Genomic DNA, 23,180 nt, shown 5'->3' on the forward strand with positions numbered 1-23,180 from the left:
AATACCTGACATCTGACAGCCATGTGTGTTGGACGCTTTGTATCGTAGACTAACATTATTAAAGACGAAGTTTGCGTTAAACGAATGAAATATATATACTTTTACAGAATTACTTAACATTGGTCTCGTGAAATAATTGAGTTAGTTAATTGAAATTAAACATAATGAGATGTAACTCATAGATATTTAATATTATTAAGTCTTAACGCACTTTCGTATATGGCCACATCTAAAGGTACTTTATGTATATATGGATTACGTGACGGATTAATGATAATGACTCATTAGAATTATTGTACTATTTTTGTAAATTTAGAAATATTAGATTAAGCCTTTACTAATAATCAAGTTGAATCAAACCGTACAATAATAACTACTAAGTACCTCAATTATGTCCCTACAATAATTATACTTAATTGTCCAAGATTTACAATAATTACATGAAATCTATGGTTATTTGTTTATAAAATAGCTACCAAGTAAGGGTAGATTCATAGTAGAAACTTGCGCTAAGCACGGTTCCGAGTTGTGAAATCTTTCTGCCATACGAGATATAGTCAAAGATATGCATCTTACATACCTTTCGTTAAATGTAATGTAAAAAATCTAATGTAATGTTTGTCCTCTAATAATTGTGCTAAGTAAAGTTCCAAGAATTCGCATTCTTATATTTATTTATTTTTGAAGTTTTTGCTATGATGTCACAACTTCAAGAAACACGTTATTTGTAGACAGACAATTAACATGTCAAAACACGATAAATCATGTTTTCGTATCAATTTATTCGTAAATTGCTATTCAAATCATGTTCATTATAATTTTGTAATGCTGCGTTTATGAAAGGGCCGGAACATCTCTTAAAAAACATAGACCAATTTGGTTAGGACCGATTTTCCTCTACATCGCTGAATTCTGGAATACGAATATCTCCAAAATAGATGCTCCGTGAATGTAGTGTAGGAGGCAAATGCTTATTGAAAGGATTACATGGAACAGCTCGTTAATCGACCGTGCCCATACTAAGAGCTAAAGGTAAAAACACGCCTTTACTACTTCTTTGCTGTCCTTTTTTGTAATACCTAAAGGACCACAAGAGTCTAGGGAAAGTTATTGTGACAGGTAGAGAATAGGGTACCAGACGTATAGGCCGATCCCCTACTCGCTGGACCTGACTACTGGCGATGAGGTTTGCCAAAGATATGGGAGTAGATGAAATTGTACAGCGTCACTAACATGACCTTTAGAAATGAAGAGATTAACTGAACCAGAAGATAATCTCAAATTATAACATTTTTCGTCTATATTTTTTTTTGTTACTTACTAGCTAAGTTTGGTTACATCCTTAGCAAAGAATAATAACTAAAATTTGATCAAGTAAAATAAGATTTTATATAATAATGTATTGCTAGTAATAAATAGCATTTGGCACACCTATCGACGAAGTATTTATTACAGAAATCAAGGCATTCAAATCGCGTCAAAAGACAACGACATGAGGAAAGATTTATAAATTCAATAAAATATATTTGCACGTTGACCTTTTTAGTATTTAAGATACACACTTTTAAAACCTGTTTTTGATTTGCTGGGATGTATATAGGTTTTAGAAACCACGAAATCATATATTGCTTAGTACTCTTTTGAATGCCTTGGATGCTTATGACGTCATAAGCTGTTACATTGTAAGTTTCCGAACACTTAACACATGTAAATGTTATTTGCGGTACTTATTCGCCAAATCCTTTAAATTATTCATAGTAGGTATACAATTATTTAGATCTTATCGTATCCGCACTATCATAGAATATTTATTTACATATGCATGGGAATGACAAAATTTCCGTAGAATCATAGACCAGCAGGCAGAGACAAATTAATGGTATTCCATATTATGAATTCATGTTAATTAATTCTATACACTTTCTAAATCTAATTTTGAAATCAGAATTTTATATGCGTCATTAATTACGCTTTAACCAAATAATATTTTATTTATATTATTATTATCGGTGGTATTTTAATGTTTATTAAATAATAAGCTTGGGTATTCACATTCTTGTATCTATTTTAGTAGCTGATCTATCTAAAATATTATTGATCTCGTGCTGGAAAAAAACTCAGAAAATATGATTTATATAAGTTTGATTAGTATTATGTAACGGTATTTTTAACTATGGAACAACTACAGATATAATGTTCGGATTCCAACCTTAGCCTGAGGCCAACTGAAGATTGTAGAATACTTGCTAAGTAGTCTCAAGGTTAGATTCAGTAATGTAATAAGACTAAACCCTGATAAAACATAAAATGGAAGGACGTCTTTAATAGCTTTTTTACTATTTTTGCAATGTCATTAAATTATTGAGCGGAAGACCGTTGATTACATCTATTTCAGCTAAAAAATACAGTCCAACGAACAATGCGAATGTTTTTTACTTAATATGCACTCTTTAAAGAACGGTGTTAACCTAGAACCTATGACCACTGTGGGTCTCTAGCACTTAAGCTTTTGAGTCTATACTATATAGATTAAATCTTTCTATCTATCTATGAATACAATAAATCAAAAATAGGGCTTAGGGCATGACAGCAGATTATGTAGTGCATACCGTTGCCCACTTAGATTTTTTATTGCTTACCAAACTGTATACAAAACGTTGCAAGTTATATAAGGACGGTTTTATAAATTGAATTTAGCTATTTGTAAAACTGTTACAAATAGTTGTATAGTTATTTTAATTCTCTATTAATATTGTTAATTTATAGATTTATATATTTCAATTAAATATTTTACTAACTAATATTTCACAAACTCAATAAAACAATTTTATTCAATTGTCTGTACTATATAGTCACATAAAGGTTTCTGACTTTGATCAGCGGGGATGTTTTAAATAATGGACACTGTTTATTACCAACCCGCGCGAAACAAAAGATATAAAAGAATTTAATGCTACGTAATGTAAATAATAAGGAGAATGCGTATGCCTGCGTTTGGCTATACCACCGACGATTTAGGTAATCGCCACGCTTATAAAACTAAGCAAGCCTTCGCTCGTACAGGCTGGTTTCTACTTTTTGTTCTTATTAATTCTGTATTAATACTTGTTTCGAATTTCGAATGCTTCTTTTTCCGCTTGTTATCTTAAAACATCTGTATATACAATGTTAATAGTAAGTCATTTCGTTAATAAGAAACAATAACATAAATACTTCCTTGAAAAAGACGTTTCTGCTTAAGTGTCAACATTGAAATTGCGAAATCAATGCCAACTGATATTGTTACATGTATTTTTCTATTGTAATACAAAATCCTTGGTAAGTTTTTGAAATATCTACTAAAAAATGTGTCAATGTCCATAGGGGCGAAATGTTTATAGCAAATACATCTTCAGAGCATTAACGAAAATCTGCTTAACCTACAATTAATTAGTAACTATTTAGAGTTGATTTATAATAATTAAACATTACCTGTCCACATCGTATCCCTAACTTTCTTACAAACTACTAACTGACGTGAGACTTATCTTAAATAATCGTGATTTATGTATCTTTTTACTTTTTATTTTTAAGGTTATCTTTTTAGTTTAGTTTTTTTTTGTTCCTGTTTAGTTTTATCTTAATAACTGTGTATAACATGTATATTTGCACTTCTTGCCTGTCTTATGTAGTTTAATACATTTTTTTTCTTTACTCACAGTGGTTGCCTGGTAGAGCGATATGGCCGCCAGTAGATTTCTTTGATTTAATTATGTCCATTTTTTATATTGTAATGTAACGAAGTGTTAATAAATAAATAAATAATATATATTTGTAGCAAACTGCCCCGATATTGAAATTGCTATCCGCATTCCTTTTCATTTCTATAATCATTGTTATTATTCCATTTCATACCTATGGCACTCACAAGTAACGTGGATTCTTCAAAATCGGCTCAGTAGATCTAGAGATGACCCACTACAACCTTATACCACTTCTTTGTATTAGTATATTAGGATGTGTTCACGCCATCCAGTTACCTATAGTCCTCTCTGTACACATTTTCTGTCGTTACCGCACCAATTCCCTAAACACCACTCTTTCTCTTTTACTATCTGCAAGTGTAGGAGGAGGGGACCATTCTACATGCTCCTGCGCCTTAGAGAAGACTAAATCGCCAACGCCAGGTCACGCATGTGTTAACGCTTCCGCTTCGTTTGCTTACGAAGAGACGGAAGACTATAGGTGAGTGGTGTTTCCATATTTTTACGCCGCATTCCACTTGCCCCTCGGTCTACTTTTCTTTGTCTTCGCCACTACAGGATGTTTTATCACTTTATAATATAAGGATTTAATGGAGTGCGGAGTGAGGTATCATATTTATAAGTCTGTTTCTGATTATTGTTTTAACGGTATCCCGGTAAAAGACCCGAACCCATTAATTTTAGTTTACAAATTTAGTTTTCGACTCTCTACGTACACTATTGTTAAGGCATCTTGCTAAACCCCTAAGACCTTCGAGTTGTACGCCATCTACGTTAACCGAGTCACGGAGTAACAACTTTAATGTCTATTTGAAAGAATAATTATTTTGCTCGAAATTTAACTATTATTAATCGACAAATGAAAAAAAATTGCCAAATTACACCCTATATACAACAAAGATTAAGTACCTACAGAGACATTGAACTAATAATTTTCTTGTTAAGATGTGTGTGAGAATGCGTAATGTGGGGGGTTGTATATGTGTGTGCTTTTTATATGATCATTAACCTATTCTATTTATATTTTTTGAACATTATTTAATATATATTTACACCATTATTATTATAATTAGGTGGCACCAACTATAACAGCCAATTCATTATTGTTATTGCCTTCTTCAGATTTCAACGTGTCTCATAACTGAAACTCCAGTTTTGGCATAAATTTCGGGCCGCTACAGACCTATATTAGTTGGTTCTTATTATTCGTCATTTTTCTCTATAGGCGAGTGCGTCTTCATTTATTTTTGTTTCTGACACAGGTTTGCTGTTCCTCACAATATTTTCCTTTACGTATAAGCAAATGTGTAAAAATAAAGAAAATATACATACACAATCGAACGCACGACGTTAGGGTAAACAATTACCCATTTAACGAGATTTATGATTTCCATAGATTTAAATAGCTAAGACTATATTTTATAAACTTCATAAGTGTCTCCTGTTAAACTTATGAAAGGATCTGAGATTCACGAAACACGTCAACGGCTTTGTTAACAAATAAGTACGCGGTACTATAATTAGTGCGTTTAATAATAATTACTTTTTAACTGTAAAATTATCTCGTCTCGATTTAACCTTGTTCGCTTATAACTCGATAATAATACAAACCCAGTCGGGTTAGACGCATCGCTTTATTTGTTCGCCCTTGTCAAATTCGTTCTTGTTTGCACAGGACTCGCATGTAAAAAGCAGAATATGCTTGTTATTGCAATGCCCCAATGCAATAACGTAAGCTTACAATATATTTTATAAAAGATGCTGAAATGGATGTCTTTGTCGACAGTGTTTACATTATTAACTCTCTTCTGTCGGTAGCTCTTGAGCGTACTGGTCAGCAACTTCTGGACAATCTGTTTCCATCGGCTTCTGTCCAGAGCCTCTCTTACGTGTATAGTTTTGAGGATATGATGAGTCTTTCACTCGATCGTTCCATTTGGTTGGTGAACAGCCACGTGATCTTTTGCTCATTGCCTCTGCGCATTCTATGGAAATTCTATTTCATCGAAATGCCAGGCGAGTTTGTATGCAGAGTTGGGTCAGAATTATTCGTTTCATTGTATATTTATTACTGTTACAGGGTGAGGACGCTAGTATCGATAACATTATAAGAATAGCAGATTCAAGGACGGATAGTGACGCCACATGGGAAATCCTTACGAGATTCTGCGAGGCTCTCATGCGCCATAAAGAAGAGGTGGAGAGGGCCAGGGAGATAGATCCCGCAGCCCCTCCGCGTCGCTGCAGGGTAACAAGGTTCCATCGTGCCTTGTGTAATCCTGGGCAGGCAGACGGGCAAACAGAGGCTCATGCGTCTAAAAGAAGAATGCTGACGCATCCCTGCATACATTGTACCCGACCTCCCCTAGCTTTACATATCAGGGCGAATTGGCCGATGTGAATGGCCTTTGCTGAGCCAAGGTTGATTCAGATTTCAATGGCTGATCGCGTGGCGAGATGTGGACAAGGCTACGCTGTACCGAGTCCTGCAGGCGTTGGCGATTGCTGGCGCCGTGGGGTTTTAGTAAGTAGATTTCCAAACAAAAAAAAGGATCGATGTATTGGTGCGCTTCGCAGCCCACGGTATTAATACGGTAGGTTTGCCTACAGCAGTTTATATTATTACATATAATATATTTTTGGACAGTAGTAGACGAATAGACAACATTTCATAGTGAATGACGACAGCGTGTCGCGATGTGTTCATTGCTTTTTAACCTCTTTATAGTAAACATTATCATATGATTTGTGGAGGACACGTGCCATGTAATAGTGATCTTTAGGCCTCTGTAATTTATCAGATAAGGAATAAGACGGTTTTTGTCGATCTGGGGTCATGCAGTCGATCGGTAAATCTTAATCATTGACCTAAAAATACCAGAACCTTGTACTATGAGTCTATATAATTATAATTGAAAACGCAATGCAGTTAATTTTCGAAACAGACGAGAGAGGAGAAGCTTAGGCCGAACAATTTGTAATTACATTAATTTCTGCTATCACGATATTGTTATTATACAACAAAATATGAATTTTGTTCTAAACTTCGGTATGATTATAGTTTTTTTTATGTTTTACTAATTATAAAACTGTCTGACGTTTACGCTTGCTTGTACACACATATTGGGACCGTTTTGTGATAAGTTTTTTTTTTATAATTGTTATAAGCATTATGGTAATCGTAAAGTTAATTTGGTGTCCTAGTGCTAAAGTTATTTATATATATTAATATTTTAAAACTTCTGATACGTAGGATCACATCCTAATTATTTGGTAGGTCACGTCATGAATCTTGCGTGTATTCAATCCATTTTTCAGGATTATACTAATTCCGTAAAGGAAAATAAAACAAAGTTACGACATTAGTAATCCGGACTTTGACTTTTACCTAAGAAGAACTATCAAACTTCTAAATGCTGAGCTTATACAAGATACCGACCTCAGCCATCGGTGCCTTCTGGTCGGCTAGACACTGGCAGTACAACTTCTTTCTCTTACTCCAACAACTTTTCGTCTTATTAAACTGAACGAATCTGTACACAGCATACCAACGTATCTTCTAGGAACCACGAGACATTACTTAGAATTCTCGATCGTCAAATTATCGAAGGATGCAAGATGATATGGGAATGTTTTTGTGCTTAGGGCTGGGCTACAGAACTTGTATTATATTTTTTTAATTTTTTGCAAGCAACGATGTTTGTGGTTTAGTTTTTGTTAAAACATAACCGGTTTCCATCAGAGGCGTAGGAGGTGTTTATTCTGAATAGAATATTAACGATTAAAATTATTGATAGATTATACAATAATATGAAACGACCTATAACTAAATTTATCGAATATAAATATCTCGTGTCACGGTGTTTGTAATTAGACTTCTCAGAAATGGCTTGACCTATTTTCGTGAAATTTTGTGTGCATATTGGTTAGGTCTGCGAGTCGGACTACATCTTTTTCATCTCCCTAAATGAACGATATTTTTTGTTTTTATTTCTTTTATGATACAAAAATACATACTTTCCATAATTTTCACCACACTACGATCAATCCCTATATTTTTTATTAAAAACTTATGACTTGAACTCTGAGGTTTATATAGAGAAAATTTAACGGAAAACCTTAAAAAGTTTTAATAAGTCTCTGGGGTAGCATAGCAAAATGTTCCATGTTAGTATGTACTTAAAAGATAGGCTAAGTAAACTCACATTAAAGAGAAACGAAGTTCGCGGGTGGCGGATAGTAATATATCATTACTATATTAATATATGAAACATAACAATATTATTTAACAGTTTGTTTACCCATGGGTTATACACTGTGTCATACTTACTCTAGCTGCTTCAATAGTAATTTTTCACCGTGTCATACTTACTATACCTGGTTCAAAAGCATTTTTTTTATCATCCTTCTGTAAGATATATTGCGCATAGAAAGTAAGAATCACTGGTGCATAGCGGGGATTCCTGCGTACGTCAAGAATGAGAGCGGAGTTAAACGATATCTAGGGTTCAAGGTTCGATTTTACAAAAATATGTACGTACATTTCATAGCATTTATTTCAGGTACAATACAAATGTACAAAAAGATATAGTGCCATATAATCATTGTCCGTAAAAAAGTTTGGTAGATTTGACCTTTATTAAGACTTTTTATTGTTAATATGAAGCGCCAACGAAAAGATCTTTGTAACCTGAAATGACAAGATACCAAATAAAAAACATTGATTAACGATCAAGACAGACATATTATTAGACCCTTGGAAGATGATTCATTAATTTTTTAGTCGTATTTTCATAATATTATATATGGAATAAATTATAATAAATTAAATTTTATAAGTTTAACTTCTATTCGGCGGCTGTAAGTTAAATTTTGTCTTAATAAATTTATAGTGACTGTAAACTTTCCAACCACAATATTATTGAAACAATAAAATAAAGTATAAAGCGTTTTTAACACTGTCAAGTGGGCCATTGTGCAAATACAGAATCGTGTCGCCAAGCTCGCGACGGGTCCACCAATTTATGGATCACTGACATTTTTGCTAAACAATTGAATAATCAATCCGGTTCGGAACAGCATCTGGAACAAGCGATACATAACAGATCTTTGTGCAGCGGAAAGACGTCATGGTAACTGTAAATATTCAGGTCGCATACAAATAAAGGGCATAAAATTTCACTATAATACAATCTTAACGAAAATATGTTTGTAACAGCTTTCTGGCGCCACGGAAACGAACATCCTTTCACCCAGCATTCTAAGTATGCATACTTGACCGGCGAATCCTAATTAACATTCCCCAACTAAACGACTAGATTTTTCATCAATCTAACTTAATAATAAATAAACCTTATATTTTTCTATCACACGATAATTGACAAGAATCAATTTAGAAGTTCAAATATATCAACCAAACAAACGAGGCGTTTCATTTAAATGACGTGCTGTGTAATACCTATATCGAGAAAAAATTGCTAGACGTGCGTCGTACGCGCGTAGCATTCGTACAACAACCACGAACGCTTACGCTTAAAGATCCTGTGCTCTCTGTTGTTATTTTGAATTAGTTGTTTGACAGCATCCGTGTGTACAGGTCTCGCGATATTTTTATTAAATTTTTGCACGTCGCTAAATATTCTTGCGTAGTCGCCTCGTACATTATGACTGCGACCGGAGTAGAAAGTGTGGACAAGGGGGATGTTTATAAACAGTTAGACCAATTTGGCAAGTTTCAAGTGATTCAATATATTTTAATATGTATACCATTAATGATGGTATCAATGATCCACGTGAATTACATTTTCGTGGCTGAAGATGTTGAACACAGGCAAGTAACATTTCTATTATTATTTTTATCTATTGTAATCGAAATAATTAGTGAATTTTTTTTTATAATTCCTTATCAAAATGAAGAGAAGAGTAATTTGATTATTTTGTTTATTTCTAAAATACGCCATTATGTGAATAAAAGATTTAAAAGTTACAAAGAATGTTAATTGATTTCCTGATGTTGTTACATCTACAAATATTGATTATGTAGTTACGTTTGAAAAAAGAAAAATAAAACATTTTAAACACAATTACATTGTAATACAATTTACTTTGTAATTTGTAAACAAAATTAAGTGTTTTCTTAATAGTACTTTTAATTAATTGAAAATGTCGTCCTGCTACTCATCAAGCATAATCATGAAATTGCGTAGCGTTTACGGCTACGAATTTTCCTCACTTTTTGCTACGAGTTTTGTTATAATAGGTCGATAGCGCCAGCATCACGATGCATTAGGGTTGTACTCCTATACATAATATATATTTATGAACGATAGAAGCATGACATGTATTTGATTTGATTTTATGTAGTAACTGTAATTCACTTGTGTAAATAATTATCACACGTCATTTAGCTCGTATTAATCTATTTTATTGACACCGTATTGTATTTAAAAATATTCCACTGAGCTTTAAAATGCTTGTCTAATTTTAATTTGTTACTAAAAAACACAGTACGAAAATATCCAAAAATCAACTTTTCAGTAGACCATGAACAGAATCGTAAATAAAATTATTTAGATTTTTGTATCTGTTACGTGGTCATTTATTTTTTCTTAATAGACAAGTGACTGTGGCTGACATACCGGTTTCCTCACTATATATACCTTTACCGTTGGAGCCTTGCTTTTTTTTTTGTTTTTGGTCTGTAATCTCTGGAACTACAAAACTTATTTAAAATCACCTTCATTGAAAGAATGCTACTTCTGAGTTGCATAGGCTACAGTAACCTGTATTTTTTTAAATTTTCACATGGCCAAAATCAGCCGAGGCAAAGTAAAATCGGAGTCCAACGATTTTTTTAGATACACCGCAAATACCTTAAAACCTCTTTCATATGGAATCGCGGTCAAGCGGCTGTACAAATATAAAAATAAATAACATATGCCGATAAAAAACACACAAGTCTATTAAAATCAGGATCTACCGTACACAAGTGTCATGCACTATCTACAGTTCTGTGAACCCAACAAGCCTGATCTTTCCTTAACTGTCAAGAAACCAGATGATTATTATTATTTATATCTGATCCACTGACAGCTTTTACTTTCAGCACAATATTATTTTATATTTATCGTTTTCGGCTCTCGATGAAGAAAGTATATTATGTAATGAGAAAGTCGACATAAATGGTCGTTTAAATAACTTAAGCCAATGTAAAGGAAAATGATTTTAAAACTTAACTTAGTCAATTACTTGACAAAGAAAAATATTTAATGTATTAAAAATGAAGATTCTTTTAATGTATTAATTTAGACATAGACATAACATTTATTACTAACAAAACACACACACATAAACACATAAAATAACAATAGTCAAAAAATAAAAATAATTAAAAAAATAATAATAATAGAGAGATAACATTTTATTTTTAAGAAAAAGGTTTAATTGTGTAATGCGTGTGTGCTGTGGTTGTAATTGGCCCTGGCTCAGCATTATTTATTATCATTAATTTCATTCCCATAGTTACTTCGTTTCAGTTGTTCTTATGTTTTTCTCAAACCACTACTGTAAAAAACTAACGGTTAGACACAAAAACACCAAATGTAATGGGCCATCAAATTGTTTTACTGTGTTAAAATCATTATATTCAAGGCATAAATAATAATACTGGCGCAAAAAAGCATAAAATACTAAAAAACAAGTTTCATATTTCGCAAGAAATCGCATTCACTACAAATATGCCCACAGCGATAAAAGATTCATTACATTTTATTGCCGATGCATTTTATATCCGTTCAATACAAATAATTAAAGGCTTTAATGTTTGTGTAAAAGAGGTTATGCCGTTTACTAAACCGGTCAGGCTTAGGGGCGTATTACTAATGAAATGGCGCTTAATGATTATTCTAAAACTGCACTTACGCTGTTGGTAAACAGGCGCCAGGCCTGACGCGTCTAGAAATAGACAAATCATTAAGTATATCTATTTAGAGAGAGTAGTAGAGAACCAGTCTGGCCACTGGTTACTACGTGCGCAACGTTCATTACAATTCCATACTCGTTAAGTGACATACCAAGTTGCAGAAGATCTCAATTGAATCTCACTAAGCTTTTCATTAAACCCAATATTAATATCTAATTTCATACTAAAAATTTAGTAGAACAGTAGTTGTTTTTAATATAAATGTATCGTATATTTATTAAGATGTTAATTTAGTTTTTTGGGACTGTCTAGGATTCTAAAAAAATGTTTATTTATCAAATAAGTTGACTAGGTCAATTTTGTAGGCTACTTTCTAAACATCTGTCATACAGACGTGAGAAATTTGTTTTAATTTCAACTGACACCCTTCACTAAAAACAATTTCTGACAAAGTTAAATTAAAAAATATTTTTCTCTTCCTTCTTAATATATTAATATGGAATCATTTTTCAAGGGACTAAGTATCTCTCCTTTAAATTAAATGGATACTTTGGAGCCAATTGAGGTCAATGTGATGATGGATATGTATGCAATTGTCATGACACTCATTACAATCCTGTTGCGTCCATAAAAAAGAGAATTTTAATTATTAGCACAGCTAGTTTGAGTAAATAATATATATTAGACAAAATATTTTTATTCCTAAAGTAAAGATGTAGTTAAGCAACCATTCTTTATTGCGGTGAGCGACAATGTATAGCGTATATATCCCACAGGATGAATAAGCGTTATTGCTTTGTCCAATTGAAGTCAGTGACCTCGTGTGCTTGCACGTATTACATGCTGGATATTGTATTTCAGAAGGAAAATATGATCAAAAAGTACAAAAATATAATTTCTGATTCAATGAACGGCTTATTATACGAAAGTGCAAGCTTTCTAAAGTGAATATTAAGTATATATATGCCAGTTTTTATTTTCTGGACCATCGTATTATCCGGTACGATTCTCTTGTTTTGTTGATACAAGTAGAAAATAAAATATAAAATAGTCAACTAATATTATAAAAATTTAATAAAGTAGGAAACCTGAATGTCTTATTCCTAAAAATCGCTATAATGAAAGCGGACTTAATGTCGCTGATATTTTTTCTTAACAGCAATTTGGAAACCAAACCGCAATCTGTATTATTAATCTAAGACCTTACCTTTGTTATAAAATATTTATTTTACTTAAGTTACTTTTGCAATCAAATGGCAGATGCTAAGCAGTTAGTTATAGTTATATAGATGTTTGAAGAGCTAAATCCTTTGCACTTATAATCATAAAATGATTGGCGCTTAGGTAATTTAAAATTAATAAAATATGAGAAACGTTAAATTATATTTTTTTATTGTAAAGCCTTAGATATTAGCGATTCAATTTTTATTAACTATAACAACAACTCGTAACCTAATTTTTTATCATCACGCATCGTTGAAATTGTGTTCCTATCACGTCTTCTTTGCATGAGTAGTTGACTCAACTTTTCCCCGACTTCATTTTACAAACGTACAAGAAAACTAATGGCTTAAATTTCTCATCAAAATGATTATAAAATCATTATTGGTTGCCATGGAAACGTGACGATTTACATACAGATAAAACCACCTAGCACTAATATTAGTAATCTACCACGCCAAAAACATCGAAAATAAACACATCTAATTAAATTGTATTTCTGAAAAACAATCAACTCCAAACTAAGTATTTTGAGTGAGACAATCATAAAATATTTATGCAAATTCTTGTTTAAATATGTAGTTATCGTGAGTTAATGGATAAACGTACCGTACTTATAATTCTGCTTATTTATTAATCGCTTTAGAAATAGGTTAATATGAAATTTTAAATGATGCCAACTGCTAAGTCCCAAATAATAACCTGGCAAGCTCACAATGCTAAATGAAAACCTTGGCATTGGACTGTTAATAATTGATTTATTATAAAGGATAGGGTTATCAGTGTAAGGTCGACGAACAGCATTACAATCATTTTCCTTTGTACATGACAAAATATTTACGGCAAGCTTTTGCATGCCTGGAAATAACGCGAACGTAATACTTAAATTATTACCTAACCTTGTTTTTCGTCCATAGAGCGGTCATAAATTTGCTAATAATAACAAAATTAAAGAAGTAGTTGTTACCTAATTCACTCAAAAGCAATTATATATCGAACATTTTTTTTTTGGGTCGTCCTCGACCTCTTCTATGCAAATTACAGCTAATTTGTGATTTATTTGCAGGTGTCGAGTTCCAGAATGTGAAGATGCTAATCCGTCAGTGGAAATACCAAAATGGTGGCCCCAAAATGTCGATGCCAAATGTTATCGACCAGTTCTAGACATGCAGCGATACAGCAGATCCAATCAAACGTGTTCAAATAACACGTTCCTTGAAGTATTGGAAGAATGCCACGATTGGGTTTTTGATAATAACAATTCGGTTGTCGCTGCGGTGGGTTCTTATACACTTTTCCTAAACATCTAAGGCTATTAAAACTCAACGAATACGTCTTTTTACGTCGAATTTGGCGCATACAATAGCTTATAATAACGATCGATAACAAAAATGTATTAGATAAAACCGAAATTACCTGTGGTGACGTAACATAAGTACGTATACACTTTAAAACGTGAACTGGTTTTATATAGAGGAAGGAATCAGCAAATATTTGAGTATGATTTACAATTATTTTTGTTTTTTGAATATGTAATTAGCATATATAATGAATCGATAATTCGAATGCATAATGGTTTTGGTGAAAAACTACTATAGTGACATATTATTAATTATTCAAAAACTTTGAGATCAATTTATATAATCAGATTTCTTTTTATTGGAATGTTTATTTGTTTGACCTCTAAATAACTTTACCTACCATTAAACAAGTTTTTGAACATATAAAAATCATTGTAATAAAGTGTTACGTTACAATATGCAAATTTGGATGCAAATTTTACTACTCTGGAGTTGAATATAAATTCTACATTTGTTACATATCTTGGAGGTTGCTATATTTTAAACTTTTTGCAGCAACGAATATTTAATAGAAGGTAATGAATTTAGCGCTCCTTTACAATTATGTATATTCAAAAACCAACTTTTGTATTTGTGAAATATATTAATAACATTTACGTATATCGTCTAGTCACAGCCTGTGATTTTCTTCCCTGAGGTCCTAAATAAGATTTCCTGTTATGGACCTATGGACAGTCTGTATTTTTCTTCCTCTATTTGCTCGTACGGTGAAGGGAATTCCGTGAGATAGCTGGTATGCTTGAGATCCAAAAATGGTACCTGGGTATGTTAAGCACAGAGACTGACCACCTACTTGACCATTAAAACTATTGATTACGGAACAGATACTTATGTATCACATTTATATGTGAGGCTCAGACCTAAAAAATTGTTTCTTTTTTATATACACAGATAATATTTCTTATATTGATATGCTTAATTTCCAGTAGGAAGACTATATGCAGCTGTAAACGTCGTCAGGCTGTAACAATAACAATATAAATCACGGAGTTATATGTTTTATTTACCATCACATTTATAATAGAGTTTGCTCAATAGAAGGGATTACAGATAACGCTGTTTATATTTTATAACAATTTTAAATAACGGTACGTGCTTGGATTTTGAGATCTTGTGGTTCCGGCTTCCTGATTGAGGCTTAAACTGTCTAGAGTTTAGATAACACAGTTTATTGCACATAATATTGTCAGTGGAATTAAAATTAAGCCATTAAGTATATATTTTCTTGTCTTTGAATGTTAGTATTGTCAATAATAATTGATAATACTAACATTTGTGTGATATTCTATTTGTGGTATGTAGATAGTGTTGTTGTTACTGTTTAGATGAAATTATGTCAGGTGTAGTTGTTGTTTTGCGTCCATTTTATAAGATTTTAATTTAAGATCAGTGGCGCTTTAACCTTTTACGTCTAGACCAGAGATTTCGGTATTATAAATTTTCCTTAATAAACAAGTAAAAAGCCTTTGGGTCTAAGACATGATTTACTTACGATGTTTTGTGTGTGATGATGTCCTTCACTGTACGAGCGTTCATAGTCTAATGATGCACATCGAACCTACTACCTCGGTTATGGGAGCCGCAAGCTAAAACCACTGGGTCAACACTGTGACTTTAAATTTTGAAAAATTACGTGGCCAACCCTACTTAGAACAAGCGAGGCACCTGTTTGTAACAATGTCTTTGGATAATTTTCTTTGTCTATACCATGGTATGACATAATTATTCAATAAACTGAGAAACGGTTTTTAATCTAGATTGTAACGAGAAAAGAAATCTCTGATAGTATAATCAATGAATCTATACATTTATTTATCAAATACCATTACTCATTGACCTGTAGCTATAACTAATATAGTTATTGTACTAATATAATCTTCACGAAAATCGTACAATGTACATGTGTAACGAGAACGTGCTTCAAGAGGCTCAGAAAAATCATATTCAGCTATAGAACATTTATTTATTTTAACTTACCTGACCACGCGAACTTCATTTCGCTCTAATATGATTTCTTTTACTTAGCTACGAAAAAGAAAACTGGTTTTTGGGCTTGCAAATTTTTCAAAACTTTCTCTCCAAAAACCTCCTCAGACTTCAAGGAATGCAAAAATACTAACTTGAATTGGTCCAGCCGCCTTCGAGTTTACCGCTTAGCAACATATTTTGCGATTATTTTTATTGATATGGACTAGAATAACACTTTATTAGACAATCGTGTAGATTCCGAGTAGTATATAAATAACTATGCCGCTTGACGTGCTTACATTTGTTAAAGGCCTCTAAGAAAAAGTTATCCAACAAAGAACAGTTCTTATATATAAAACGTAAAGAATAATCTAAACACTCAGTACCTATAACTTATGTATCCTATTTATTAGTAGGTATAGCATAGCTATGTTTAGCAACAAAACTAAATTACACCATTTTTAAAGTTATGGTTGAAAGAGGAATAACTCAGATTATGTGTTGAGTAATCAGCGGTAATAACATAATTACGATACGATGAAAAATATATGACACAAACTATTTGCGTTAGTAAACTTGCAAAAAAACTCACGCAGTTAACTAATAAATTTTATGCTCTTGTTTAGAATCGTAAATTTTAGTATGAAATAACGGCATTGACTGGAAATATGACATCTAAATATTTTTTGTATTTTCCAGTTGAACATCGGCTGTGAATCATGGAAATCGACTCTAGTAGGCTGCATCCACAACGCCGGAATGATTGTTTCTATGTTGATAACTGGATTGATAGCTGACAAGTAAGTTGGTAATATTAAACTCATGAGCAGTGTTGCTTCAGCGTGCGAGTCTCATCCTTTCGGTGGAATTTCTATCTGCGCATTTAACACTCCCTCGTATAGCAAAGGAAATCCTCGTCGACACCGGCATGCTTTAGACCCAATAAACGATATGTGTTGGGAACAGAAGACGGTTCACCATGCCTGTTTAAAAAAAGTATCACAAAACCGATACATTAATCTCAGGCTAGACCTAAAAGGTTGGCGCGCCTACTGGATATAGTTACCGTTCAGCGCCTAAAATTCGATGCTTGATTAATGCAGAAACGCTTGCTATACAATTTAATTGCACAGAAGACTTAGTCAATTACCAGGAATATATAGAGATTAATCTGCTCTTGAGATTTTACATGTCATCTAAGAAAGTTAAAGGATTCTGTTAAAATATAAATATTGTGTTTCTGCTCTTTGAGTCAAGAGGAACATAATGTGAAAGTATATCCTATGTACAAAGCTACATAAAAACAGATAGAATCTGAGCTATAAGTTAAATTCGATAATATCAGCTTGTAATTGTTTATTATTAACGATATTATATAATTAAATTACTTTTCAAGAATTATTTAAGAATTTTTCTTTGCATTATTATTTTAGTAGGTGTATGTAATGACACTCTAAGAAATCCTTATCACCGGATTCGTGATACATAAAAACGAATGATAACTAATTTGTAGACTAAATTGGCGCCTAATTTAGGTCACAGATACATTTACTTATTAACTGATTGTGCTATTAAACATGAAATCGAATATAGGGAGAAACTCGTATCACAACCAAAATGTCGTAAGTCCGAACCACGGCTACACCAATGATTTTTCAACGGTTGTTCTGTTAGCAACTGGAGGCTTAAAATCTTGGTAAACTGGGGCAACTTAGGGGTACTTGGTAATGTACCGTATGTCTTTAAGAAAAATTGTGTATGAAACAAATATGCAAAAACAAATTGATTGTAGCTAGATTATTATTAATACTTTTGTTAATTGATACCGCCCCGCCAATGGACACTCAAGCATTAGACGGCTGCTGCTTCGTCGGCCGTTTCTGGAACCTTGTATTCAGCTAATTGGAAAGACCGTAACCATAATTTCATATTAAATGTTTTAATTTCAGGGTTGGAAGGAAACCGACTATAATCTTTTGCTCAATTGGTGGAATCGTTGGACTGTTCAAGATATTTATTACCAACTATTACGCATACATAACAGTTGAATTTTTGGAATCAATTCTCGCTTCGGGGTTATATACAGTTGCTGTTGTTCTATGTAAGTTAACTTTAGTCCTAAGTAAAATTGGCTCGGATGGTATTTTTTTAAATTAAAAAACAATGTAGAAGTTTTAACATTATCTACATAAGTATAGACTAGCTATAGTTTAGAAAACCTAAACACTTAATTTCATAACAAGCAAATTTATATTACTTCAAATCGACGGTATTTTTATTTAAATATAAGCAATAGTCTTTTCTTAACATAGCTTTTACACATTAAAAGATAACACTTTTTTACCGAATTGAAGCTATGTATTATTATAAACTTATAAAGTGAAAAAAGTGTTTTCTTTCAATATAAGCAATATTAATAAACACAATTTACATTTTAATATTATAGTAATACAAGAAAATATTCTTATTTAATACTGTTAAGTGCAATTTGGAGGTTGTCGTTTGTTAAAAGGATATTTTTTTCCAGTAATAGAAGTTGGTGGAGAAAGCAAAAGAGTGTCAGCCGGTGTGATTTTCTCATACGCAGTTTACGTAGGAGAAGTTTGCTTTGCATTTATCGCAATGGGACTAAAATACTGGAAACTGCTCATTATAGTCGTTTACTCTCCATTAATACTCTTCATCCTCTACGCATTTATACTAAGAGAGAGTACAAGATGGCAGATGTTAAGAGGAAAAATGGACGAAGCGAAAGAAACATTAATAATGATAACACAGATGAACAAACTAGAAGTAACAGAGCATGAAATTAATGAAACAAGCAATGAAGACTTGCGGTTCCAATTCAACGTCGTGGTACAAAAGGAGAAAGAAAGAATGAGAGACATATTAGCGTCCAGAGAAATAATGACACGTTTATTAGTGACGTCATTCTGTTTTTTCGCTTCTAGTTTCATTTATTATGGAATGGCAGTCCACGCTGTTCTGTTACCAGGAAATAAATACACAAACTTTGTTCTTTCATCACTCTCGTCGTTCCCTGGTGATTTAATAGCGCTGTATACATTTAAAAGATTTGGAAGGAAGGTGTCTTTGCAATGTGGATATATAGCATCAGCGGTGTTCCTTTTAGCACAAACCTTTTCACCTGATTGTAAGTATTTTGTATCATTACTTTCTTTATATACAGAACTGGCCACAATCCCACCTGATTTTAAGCAAGATGTGACCTATTAGAGACCACCTGTCAGTTGACTGTTTAACCGCCGATTAAATAACCCCCTATTACACTGTATAGGGAAGATGGAAGGAGGCAAGTTTCACTCTTTTTTCTGTTTTTACAAGAGGTAGACGGAGAGAGTAAAAAGGGATCGGAGAAAAAAGGCTCAGACTTCAAGGGTTTATGAAATATTATAAGGAATTTAATTGCTCTAAAAATACAGTACACACGTACACAACATTATCACCAATAACTTCAATTAAAGCACTTAACAGTCACATAGGAATTAATCACTTGTCTTCACTATTCACACTTGTCTCTCTTGACGTTGTCACCGGATCATTAACCAAGATTTAGTTGACAGGCCACTGGGAATAATCCTGCACGATTTTCGAGAACTTTCTAGGCAAGAGTGGTACTAAATAGATGGTGTTTTATGCACATCGGACAGTTTTAGAATGCTCGTGCGCTTTATATCACTAGCTCATCTCTTTGCGTTTATCGTACAGTGTTCTAGAAAGTTCTGTCTCGCTTCGAGAAACTTCCCTTCCATCTCTCGTATCATTCAGTTCTTGTCACACATCTAAAAAGTCACTCCACAATGTTCCTTGACCAAATCATAATACATATACAAATAGTTCGGAAAACGGGATTCCTAATATATATATCCGGTAACTAGCCTTGTTCTGTAATAAGTTTCGTCTTCTGAGAACGGGTAACTTTAAGTAAATTCAAACTGTCTAATATGATTGTCTCTCTTGAAACTATTCAGCTTATTGAGACGTTTTCACGTCTCTGAGTAGAAAAATCATTCAAACAGTCTCTGAAACAGCCGTACACAACAAATGTCAAAACGTGTTATTTTTTATATACACTTTTTTCACTAGCTCACTAACCTATATTTTGTTTTGATATTGTATTTTTTACATCACATTTTTTTTCGTTTTTAGCGATTATGTGGCTCAAGGTAGCGCTTTTCCTGTGTGGAAAAATGGGCGTAGTTATATGTTTCACCGGAATCTATACATATACTTTGGAATTATTCCCTACAAGTGTGAGAGGGACTCTAATGGGCTGTGGAAACACTGCCGCCAGATTTGGAAGTATGCTGGCTCCTTTAACACCACTTCTGGTAAGCGCATAGGTTGATTCCTATTTCTTCGTATTAGTTTATAAGAAAATAAGCTATTACTGGGTTTCATAAATATTGGCAAACGCCAATATTGTTCCCAATGAAATAACACACGATTGCCTATGCTATATTTTGGCTATCTACTGATATAAAAAATACACAATATTAGTACAATATTAGTCGCGCTCGTAAACATCATTGACAATTTTTGAAACATTTCATGCATTTGATCTCTTAATTATTACATTATTATTGATAATACAAGTTACACGTTAATTAAGCTATCACCCAATATGTAGCAAAAATGTAACTTTAGAAGGTTCTAGACGTAGAAGAACACCTGACAAATGGTAACCATAAGTTAAAGGAAACATTTTAAGCAAATTACATACAATATGTGAATATTTTAACAATAGATTCGAATGTAATACATGTTATTGTCATATATTTTGTAAGTTTTCTGAGGACTAAATATCTTTCGTTATTATTAAAATGCATGCAACAATGCAAAAGAATTGCGTTGTTTGTTACATTTATATTACCCATAAGAAGAGCCGTGTTAACTCTCCATATTAAAAATTATTTCCCAACCCGACTTTAATGATTTTCTGTGTTAATTGAATTTGGACCGTGTGTTTTGCCAAGATCTAACCAAAAGCTGAATTATAGGGTATAATACCTAAGCAACTGATAAACTTTGTGTTTTTTTTACAGTCGTCAGAATTTGCGGCGCTACCATCAATTCTCTTTGCTTCGGTGTCTGTAGTTGCCGCATTGACGCTAACGTTTACACCTGAGACCAAAACGTTACCCATGTTCGACACAATAGCCCAGATTGAAAGTCAAAAAACTAAGATTATGACTCATTTATAAACCGTTTAAAAGTATAAACTGTTCAATAATGACAAATGTAATTACTTAAAAAGTTAACAGTGAAATTAACTATACATATATTATTTTTTCAATTTTATAAACAATAGTCAGTTTAGATATGTGTTATTCAGAAACGAGATATAATACTGACTGACTTCCTTATGTTAAAAATGTATTGGACTTCGACGTAGCCGGAGTTATAGGCCGTGCCTATATCTTGTTATAGTCTTGTTTTTGAATCTTACCCCTAGTACCTAACCCTTCTTTGTGCCAATAAAATACCTACTTAAAAAGTATACTTGTATAAGACTAGAAACTTTGGTGGGCAACTGTATTTAAAATGTTCACAGGTATTAAATAAGGTCAAATTATATTATTGAATAAGTAATTTAAGAATACAATAATTCTTATAGTTATTATATAGATGATACATACATTTGATTATATGTATTTTATGCAGTGTAGATTCGACAGATTCCCAAAAAAAGTATAATGTATTGACTAAAATCGAGTCATTTATTAAGTGAGTGATGCGCGCAACGCGAATGTAGATTAAAAAGGTCTCGTACTCTCGTCACTCGTGTATTGAATGCTATAGTAAAACAGTGTTACCACTTATTGACTACTATTTGTGGATGGTTGAAGGTATGGAACAATACTATGTAATTAGCGATTTTTTTAAACATTGTTCATTAAGATTGTTCGAAATTTTGGTACTTGTTAGGAAATCTTTAGGATTGCTTTTACAATATTTTTATTGGAGTTCTGCCGCATCTTCATTGTATAGCTTTATTCTAATAATAAAAAAAGAAATAATAGTGCCTAAAATAAAAACTATGTGCCAGCCAATGCCTTTATAATTAATTGCATTGCACCCAAAGGGACCAATACTAACTTAATAAAATATAAGATCACTATTAATAGCTCTAAATATATAAGTACATACATTTTATGCAATTGTAAATATTTTAAATAAATAAGGAATAAATTATATTTGATATTCATTTGTTTCATTTTTAGACTTTTTTTGTAAAAAGATAAAAAAAGAAAACCAAATTAAGCTATAAAAATAAATTACTGTTTATTAGATACAAATATATATATATATATATAACCAGTTCAGTGTACAGTTTCATCTGATTACTATTTAAGTTAGGTATAGCTGCCTAGTAATACTTATTAAGCTGTATGATATCTGTTAATACCATCAAGAATATAAATATGAAATGGTAACAAAGGTCAATGTCACTTTGATACAAATTTCGCTTTCGACTTTCTACATACACTACTGTTAAGGCATCTTGACTAAGCCCCCAATCTAAAACATTTAAAAAAGTAACCCATATTTGTGTTTTTGAGTGATGAGGGTTAACGCCCGCCCGCTTGATGGACAACTCACAACATGAGTTTAAAAAATACCAACTAATACTCATGGTTACTCTGAGCATTTCATAAATAAAAACAAGTAATGATTATTTGTGGAAAATGTAAAACAATACAAAAAAAGCCTTCAGCTTTTGAAGTATAGCCTACTTTTCTAAAAGTCTTTAAGATCTCAAAAAACTGAAAAATATATTTCAATAAAATTGAAATTAGTCGTAGGATTTGTATAAATATAATCAAAAATTTGTAAAAGTCACTAACCAATATCTATAATTATTAAAAATTCTATTCACTGTCACATGTTGCTTCAAAGTTAGACTGTGCCGTCAATATTATCTGTATTTATATTGTCAACTTG

The 23,180-nt window shown here is 32.4% G+C and overlaps 1 protein-coding gene across 1 annotated transcript; it reads left to right on the top strand.

Moving 5' to 3' along the window:
- Positions 1-9,259: 9,259 nt before the first annotated feature.
- Positions 9,260-22,403, top strand: LOC123713435 (organic cation transporter protein-like). The gene is made up of 7 exons (XM_045667101.1): positions 9,260-9,573; positions 13,952-14,162; positions 16,914-17,014; positions 18,164-18,315; positions 18,742-19,368; positions 20,385-20,566; positions 21,281-22,403. The coding sequence occupies exons 1-7, from the start codon at positions 9,407-9,409 to the stop codon at positions 21,437-21,439; spliced, it is 1,599 nt and encodes a 532-aa protein (XP_045523057.1). The 5' UTR covers positions 9,260-9,406; the 3' UTR covers positions 21,440-22,403.
- The last annotated feature ends 777 nt before the right edge of the window (positions 22,404-23,180 follow it).

This window comes from Pieris brassicae, chromosome 8, assembly GCF_905147105.1.
Source record: "Pieris brassicae chromosome 8, ilPieBrab1.1, whole genome shotgun sequence".
NCBI classification, from domain to species: Eukaryota; Metazoa; Arthropoda; class Insecta; order Lepidoptera; family Pieridae; genus Pieris; species Pieris brassicae.